This window comes from Scyliorhinus torazame, chromosome 9 (assembly GCF_047496885.1).
Source record: "Scyliorhinus torazame isolate Kashiwa2021f chromosome 9, sScyTor2.1, whole genome shotgun sequence".
Classification (NCBI taxonomy): Eukaryota; Metazoa; Chordata; class Chondrichthyes; order Carcharhiniformes; family Scyliorhinidae; genus Scyliorhinus; species Scyliorhinus torazame.
Genome location: NC_092715.1, coordinates 47,416,850 through 47,425,556, shown reverse-complemented (window position 1 = coordinate 47,425,556; position 8,707 = coordinate 47,416,850). Strand labels below are relative to the sequence as shown.

At 46.6% G+C, this 8,707-nt stretch overlaps 1 protein-coding gene across 29 annotated transcripts in view; it reads right to left on the bottom strand.

The window, feature by feature from the left end:
• Positions 1-1,402: 1,402 nt before the first annotated feature.
• LOC140429166 (teneurin-3) overlaps positions 1,403-8,707 on the bottom strand; it is a 3,593,949-nt gene continuing 3,586,644 nt past the window's right edge. For all 29 annotated transcript variants that reach the window (XM_072515817.1, XM_072515806.1, XM_072515811.1 and 26 more), the window contains 2 exons: positions 5,230-5,360; positions 1,403-3,072 (listed from right to left, as the gene is read on the bottom strand). In XM_072515817.1, the coding sequence (XP_072371918.1) occupies positions 2,317-3,072; positions 5,230-5,360 (887 nt within the window). In that variant the 3' untranslated portion in view covers positions 1,403-2,316. The remainder of the gene's footprint in view (positions 3,073-5,229; positions 5,361-8,707) is intronic.

The window sequence follows — 8,707 nt, the reverse complement described above, 5'->3', positions numbered from 1 at the left end:
ATGCTCCTTCTGTGCCCAACAAGTCCTGGCCTTGGACTTGAACCTGAAGCTTCTGGCCCAGAGGCACAGGCACTACCACTGGACCACAAGAACTCTCAACCTGGCTCAATAATCTCGATAGCTGAAATAAGTGGCAGTTACTGCAGAATAATATGGATTAGGCAGAATAGAAACTCTTTATGCAGTAAAGAAACAACTGGTACTTGCCACAATCTCAGGACATCCAAAAGCACATTACAGCCAATGAAGCACTGTTTATGGGGCTCACTATTGTCGGGCAGAAAACCCTGCAGCAAAGTGGGGCACAACAAGGTTCCGCAATCAGCAAAGGTAAAACTGCTTTTGTGGCATTGAGTGAGGCAGAAATATTGACCAGGAAACCTGGAGAATCCCCCCCCGCTCCTTTATCGAAAGAATGTTTGTGGATTATTTTACACCCACCTGAGAGGGCAGACCAGACCTTGGTTTCAAGTCTCATTCAATGGACGGCACCTCCAACTGTGCAGCACTCATACCCAGCTGGCTTGATATGAAACGGAATATAAGATAGGTCACGCAATCAGCGATTTCTTTCTAAGCTACTCAAAACAGGGGCCGACAAAAATTGAACTCAGTTTTGTCTCCCTTCTTTTGCAATTCCTCTGAACGAGTTGAGGAAAATGCTCTGCAATTTTTCGATGACACAAACGCTGCATTCGGGTCTGGTTTAGCACAGTGGGCTAAACAGCTGGCTTGTAATGCAGAACAAGACCAGCAGCGCTGGTTCAATTCCCGTACCAGCCTCCCGTACAGGCGCCGGAATGTGGCGACGAGGGTCTTTTCAAAGTAACTTCATTGAAGCCTACTTCTGACAATAAGTGATTATTATTATTATTATTATTATTAATACGAGTTCCTTTCACACTCAAAAACTCACACCAAGATTTTCATTAACATCAGTGAAAACATACCTCAGGCAGTCTATTTAACTTAGCCATGGACTTTCCTCTCTATTTGATTTTCCTAATAAATCAAGGTAAAAGGGGAGGCACGGTGGCACAGTGGTTAGCACTGCTGCCTCACGGCACCGAGGTCCCAGGTTCGATGCCGGCCCCAGGTCACTGTTCGTGTGGAGTTTGCACATTCTCCCCATGTCTGCGTGGGTCCCACCCCCTCAACCCAAAGATGTGCAGGGTAGGTGGATTGGCCACGCTAAATTGCCCAGTAATTGAAAAAAAAAGAATTGGGTATTCTAAATTTATTGAAAAAAAGTCAAGGTATGTACTGGCTTTAAGAGCTAATAAAGGGTGACAGATTTGAACTTGAGAAACTAGTGAAAAGGATGGCCTCACACCATCTCACCACCCCCCCCCCCCCCCCCCCGCCTTCCACCCAATTAAAAAGCAGGTTACAAGACAGCCACTGTATTTTAAAGATTTTATTTTCAAGTATAAACTTCTTTGAAACACTTTACATAAATTAACATCTTCTGAGACTAGTATCTGATGAACAGTAAATTGGAATTCATATAAAAACTCCATAAGGTACTGGCCTCGCACACTTTACAAAAAAGAAAAAAGGTATTCCTTCGCTTTGCTGTTGAGGGTGATCTTGACAAAGCCCATGGCATTGCAAAAATTGAAAAGAGTAGTTTTCTGTTGATGCCACAGTCAATACTACTTTGCACAAAACGTCATTGTATAAAGCAGCACAGTTGAAAGCAGAGGGCAGACCCTCCACTCCACAGTACAGTGGGAAAACTGCATTGATTCTGTTCTGTGCCACAGGTCCAATGTGTTACATTGCTTACTGTGAGGAAAGATTAAGACTACTTCTGGTAAGCAAAGGTTACTCATCTCATAATACACAGTTAGTTTCTGTATCTGGGCGCTGATTCTAATGCTTAATACAGTGTTTCTTAAACAACAGAAAACAGTCAACAGATTTGGCCAAGTACAAAACAGTTAAGCTTTTTTTTACATGTTAGTCTAACCTTGGGTCTGAGTGTAGTGGCATTCAACTGTAAACAATTATTTTTTGAAGCAGTTGACAATCCTGTTTTTAATCGAGGGTGATTTGAAGATTCCTTTTTGCAGTAACCAACTTGCTAGGCTCCAGCTGAGCAGAAAAAGAGTTCCACCAGTTCCAACAGCTCTAGGAAAGAACTTGTGCTACAAATAGATTTGAACAGAGGTCTAGCTCAAGCTTCAGTTATATTTCAGTTTCCTCAGTTTACCATGTGGTAACAAAGGGCAGCAAATCTAATATTCTGTTCTTCCAGAAAGAGAAGACAAGTGTTAAGTTTATTTCTTTGGCAGCCACCAACTAGCCTGTGTGTTACCTCTTCCCTATTTCGTTCTGTCTTAAGAACTGAATATTGTTCGCACTGTCTGCTAGCTCTGGGTATTGCTCCACAGAGAGTACATAGTACCCATCATATCCTTGCACTTTGGCAGCGCTCAGCAGCTGTCGCTTTTCTCCTTCTGTCCATAACCTGATCCCTTCCTCGCCGTCTCTCACTCGCTGCTGCTCCCTGGTCCAAGCGCTCACCAGTGCCCTCTGCCTGGCCTGTTCCAGTATGCGAGCCTTCTCCTCATCCAGAGTCGTCCCGTAGCGAACGTGGAGGGACAAAGCACTGTACTGCATTTCGACGTCGGCAAACCTTCGAGTCCTGCCATTCACCACAGTGGTGGACTGGGAAACAGTGACGTTGATGCCGTTTTCTAACGCCTTGCGCCCGCTGGTCAGCCTCAGAGTGCCAAGGTCACTTTCGGGCGAGGCAGCTTTGATGAAGTAGTGTGTGTCTTTGCCTTCGATCGTATAATGTAAATTGTCCAAGTAGTACGCTCCATTTAGCACTGCTGCAACTTTTATGCAGTCTTCGTTGGCGATGTTGAGCACGTTGGTCGTCACTTTTCCTTGCCGGACTGCAAGCATAACACCCTTGCCAACCAGAGACTTGACCGTTCCAAACCAGAGCCACGGCTTCTCTCCGCTGGCCTGGTGCTTGCCAGTCTGAATTTCTGGCATTTTCCCCAGGCCCATAAAAGCCTTTGCTTGTCTTGCTACGGTTTGTTGCACTCCAGACAAAAACTAGAAACAAGACCAAAAAGAATAATTTAAGAATTACTTTCTGAGTGCGTGCAGAAAATGACACCTTTGTGTTCCGAAACAAAACACAATAAACAAGCTACCATTTGAAAATTAAATGTAGTATTTCTTATTTAACTTACAAGGGAACCATAATGGTAAGATACCTTTCCAAATAGGATCATAGAATCATGAATTTACAGTGTAGAAGGAGGTCATTCGGCCCATTGGGTCTGCACTGGCCCTTGGAAATAGCACCCCACTTAAGCCCAGACTTCTAACCTATCCCCATAACCCAGTAACACCAGCTAACCTTTTTGGACACTAAGGGCAATTTAGCATGGCCAATCCACCTAACCTGCACATCTTTGGACTGTTGGAGGAAACTGGAGCACCCGGAAGAAACCCACACAGACACGGGGAGAGCGTGCAGACTCCCCATAGACAGTGACCCAGCTGGGAATTGAACCTGGGACCCTGGAGCTGTGAAGCAACTGTGTTAACCACTGTGCTACCGTGCTGCCCACAAAAGCAGATCTCAAAAAAAAATGTCAACGCAACTTAGGGAATGTAAGTCAGTGTGGGGAGTTGTGAAGTCATCCAGTTTGGTCCTAAGAAAGTTGGATCAGTATTTTCTAAACAGAGAAGCTTGGAAATGTGGCGGAAAGGAGAGATTAGGGGGCTCATATATAGCAATCGCTAAAATCTGAAGGGCAGGTAAAACAAATATAAAAGGCAAATGGAATGCTGGCCTTTGTCTAAAGAGTTGAAGTTGTGCTGTCATTGTATAAAACCCTGCTTGGACCCATCTAGGACACTGTGTTCAGTTCTGGGCTGTGCCCCTCAGGAGTGGCCTTGGAGGGGGCTGAAGTGCAGATTCACCCAAGTGATAACGGGGTTAAAAGATTTAAATTACAAGGATAGGCCAAGTAGGCTAGGCTTGAGTATAGAGGGTTCCGGGTGATTTGAAGGGTGTGATAGAGTAAAGAGTATTTCCTCCGCTGGGGAAAGTTCAGAAAAAGCAGGCTTAACCTTAAAATGCGAGTTCAGCTGTTCAGGGATAATGTCACATCTTCACACAGAAGGTATGTGGGCAGGGTGCAGAGCTCCTGCTCTCCATCAAGTAATACCAATGTCTTGTCGGGTTAGGCCAAGATGTGCTGCTTCCCCATGGCCAAATAGCCCTCTAGCAAAAATCACGCAGTACCCATACGTGAAGAGCTGCCACCATTTGAGAAGGTAATGGAAGGAGATGCCGATTTTCTTTCTGAGAGGAGTGTGAAAATGGCGAGAAGCCACAGGACTCACTTCAATGCCATAGGACAATCAATAAATTAATCACCCATTGCAAAATAACGATGGACAAAATCACTCCTAAATAAGTTGCGTACTTTAAAACCATCAATGGAAACAACTGAACATCTGTTTTGTCAGCTGTGGTGTTGTATTAATTAGCTGAAAAGGAAATGACGATGTTTCAAACTAGTAAAATGTGCCTGTATTATTTTCCCTCGCCGTTTTGCTGAGAAGAGATAAATATTTTGCCCCACTTAGTGCAGGCAGCTAAATTTACCTCTGACCATTGAAGACAGTAATCTCCCACCATAGGGAAACAATTCCACAGTGTGCAAAGATCCTCTTGGCTCAGGCCAGCCTACCTCTGAAGGTAACAGAGAAGCTAACTTGTCTATACGGCTGTGTGTGTGTGTGTGCGTGTGCGTGCGAGTGGGAGGGAAATCCACCATTTGCATGTGGAGGGGAAGCAGCTACCTCCGGTGAAACTGGTGGTGGTCGAGGAGGGAAATCCAGGCCAATGGTAAAGCAAGTCTCACTGTCCCAACCGTCCCTCATTCTGGATGGGACAGAGGATAAGAATCCAGGGTCAGCTTCATGAAAAAGGGACAGGTCTGCTATATCCAGTTGTCTCTTTCTTTCTCCGACAGGTGCTTTATACCACCACTTGAGGCTGCTTCTTTCTGTTAGTTCAGGGCGCCACCTCACAGTAAAGGGAGGTGATGATGACTCCACTTTCCCCCCCCCCCCCCTTCATGCACTGGGTTATCAGCCCATCATCTCCACAACGTCAACTGTGCCCTCAGAAGACAGAAGGCTTGTTCTATATCATTTTGTCATATTGTTGAAAATGTTGATGAATCTTACCGGTACATCATCCCATTCCTGACTCCTTAAAAGCTCATATGAAGGTTCTTCCAGCCCCTGTCTGGGTACAGGAAAACCAGGAATAACATTGTGGAGTTGGAACCCAAACATCAGTAGCCAGCTGTTGACATCTGCGGAGACAAGATAATTTTGAGATACAATGAAGATGTGATACTCTCAGTACTTTCAGTGACAGATGATCATAGAATCATAGAATTTACAGTGCAGAAGGAGGCCATTCGGCCCATCGAGTCTGCACCGGCTCTTGGAAAGAGCACCCTACCAAGGTCCACACGTCCACCCTATCCCCAGAACCCAGTAACCCCACCCAACACTAAGGGCAATTTTGGACACTATGGGCAATTTAGCATGACCAATCCACCTAACCCGCACATCTTTGGACTGTGGGAGGAAACCGGAGCACCCGGAGGAAACCCACGCACACACGGGGAGGATGTGCTGACTCCGCACAGACAGTGACCCAAGCCGGAATCGAACCTGGGACCCTGGAGCTGTGAAGCATTTGTGCTATCCACAATGCTACCGTGCTGCCCTGATCTGCACATTACACACAGAATATACACACTAGTTCAAACTCCTCCATTATTCAGAAGCACGGGTTTTTATTATCTAAAAACATGCACTTTTTGGGAACAATCTTTCCCTTCATGCTTTACACAACTTTTCTTTGGTCTCCTTCTTTTCTCTGTTTCTATGATAGTGGCTGAGCAAAACCATGATAAGTATAATGGTGGTAGGAGATGTGGCAGTAGGGGGTGTGACATTAGGCAGTGCAGCATTAGGGTGTCCAGCATTAAGACATGTGGCAGTAGGACATGTAGTAGTACAGTGTGTGGCAGTAGGAACAGACCATTGGGGTTGTAGCATTAGTTAGGGGGTGTGATATGAAGGAGTACAGTATTAGGCGCATGACATTAACGAGTGTGACCTTGGGAACGTGGCATTAAGGAATGCAGCAGTAGGAGGTGTGGCAGTGGCATTGGGGGTGTGACATTTCTTACGGCTGTGTCATTATGTGGTGTGTCATTGGGGGTGTGGCATTAGGAAGTCTGGCATAAGGAAAGGACCCTGAAATAGCGAAAGAAAGGGGGTGGTGGGGGGACACAGAAAAAGAACAACTTGTAAATTGTAACCATCGCATTTCCCTTGAACGAGTGTACAGTGTATAAAATGTAAAAACCTCAATAAAAATATTTTCTTAAAAAGGAAGTGTGGCATTACACAATAGTGAGGAAGGACATTAGCTCCAACAATGTGGAATCTGTATGGGTAGAACTGAGAAACACCAAGAGCAAAAAACGTTAGTGAGGATTGTATACAGATGATGTTGGGAACTGCATTAAACAGAAAATTAGAGAGCATTGCGATAAAGGAACATCTGTCATTATGGGTGACTTTAATTTACATTTCGATTGGGCAAATCAAATTAGTCATAATTCCATAGAGGAGGAATTCCTGGCGTGTGCGTGGGATAGGAACCAACTAGAGAACAGGCCCTCCTAGAGTGGTTATTGCGTAATGAGAAAAGAATAATTGGAAATCTAGTTGTGCAAGGTCCCTTGGGAATGAGCGACCATAATATGATAGAATTTTTTATCACGGTGGAGGGTGATGTAGTTGTTTCTGATACTAGAGTTCTGAATCTAAAGAAAGGAAACTACGATGGTGTGAAGTGCAAGTTGGCTATGAAGGATTGGAGAACGTTACTTAAAGGGATGACGGTGGATAGACAATGGCAAACATTCAAAGAGAGCATGGATGAACTGAATCAATTCTTGCCTGGCATAAAAATAAAATGGGAAACGTGGCCAAATCATGGCACACATGGGAAATTAAAGATATTAGATCCCAGGAAGAGGCATACAAACTGCCAGAAATTCAGCAAAGGAGGACAAGGGGATTGATTAAGAAGGGGAAAATAGAGTATGAGAATAAGCTTAAGGGGAACATAAAAACTTATTGTAAAAGCTTTCTGTAGGTATGTGAAGAGAAAAAGACAAATGCAGGTCCTGTACAGTCAGAAACAGGGGAATTCATAATGGGAAACAAAGAACTGGCTGACCGACTAAACACATACTTTGGTTGTCTTCAGTAAGGAGGACACAAATAACATTCCATGAATCTTGGGGAACACAGGGCGCGATTCTCCACTCCCACGCCGGTTGGGAGAATTGCCTGGGCCGCCGAAATTTCCGGGGACGCCGGTCCGACGCCCTCCCGCGATTCTCCCAAGCGGCGGGAATGGGCCGGTTGAGTTTCGCGGGCCGCAGGCCGGAGAATTGGCGGAGACACCCAAAATGGCGATTCTCCGGCACCCCCGCGATTCTGAGGCCCGGATGGGCCGAGCGGCCAGGCCAAAACGGCGGGTTCCCCCCAGCGCCGTCCACACCTGGTCGCTACAGTCGTGGGCGGTGCGTGAACGCTGGGGGGGCGGCCTGTGGGGGGGCGAGGGGGGATCCTGCACCGGGCTTCACCTTGAATGTGGGGTGGCCCGCGATCGGTGCCCACCGATCGTCGGGCCGTCCTCTCTGAAGGAGGACCTCCTTCCTTCCGCGGCCCCGCAAGATCCGTCCCCCATCTTCTTGCGGGCGGATTTGGACAGGACGGCAACCACGCATGCGCGGATGACATCCGTTATGCGGCGCCAGCCGCGTCATCTATTCGGCACCGCTTTTATGCGGGCGACAAGGCCTGGTGCGGGTAGATGACGCGGCCCCGATACTGGCCCATTGTCAGTGCCTGAATCGGCCGGGACCGGGGCCGTTCTGCGCCGTCGTGAACCTCGACGGCGCGGCCACTTCGGCGTGGGGGTGGAGAATCCCGCCCACAGTGTTTAGTGAGAGGGAGGAACTGATGGAAATCAGTATTAGTAGGGAAATGGTGCTGGAGAAATTGATGGAACTGAAGGCCGATAAATCCCCAAGGCCTGATATTCTGCATCCCAGGATACCTAAAAAGTGTCCCTGGAAATAGTGGATGCATTGGTGGTCATCTTCCAAGATTCTATAGACTCCGGAACAGTCCCGATAGATTGGAGGGTAGCTAATGTAACCCCACTATTTAAAGAGGGAGGTAGTGAGAAAAGGGAATTATAATATAATAATCTTTATTGTCACAAGTAGGCTTACATTAACACTGCAATCAAGTTACTTTGAAAAGCCCCTAGTCGCCACATTCCTGTTCGGGTACACTGAGGGAGAATTCAGAATGTTTAATTCACCGAACAAGCACGTCTTTCGGGACTTGTGGCAGGAAACTGGAGCACCCGGAGGAAACCCACCCAGACACAGGGAGAATGTGCAGACTCCGCACAGACAGTGACCCAAGCGGGAATCGAACCCGGGTCCCTGGTGCTGTGAAGCAACAGTGCTAACCACTGATGAGGGGAATAAATATAATATTTGCAGATGATACAAAGTTAGGTAGGAGGGTGAGCTGTGAGGAGGATGGAGAGATG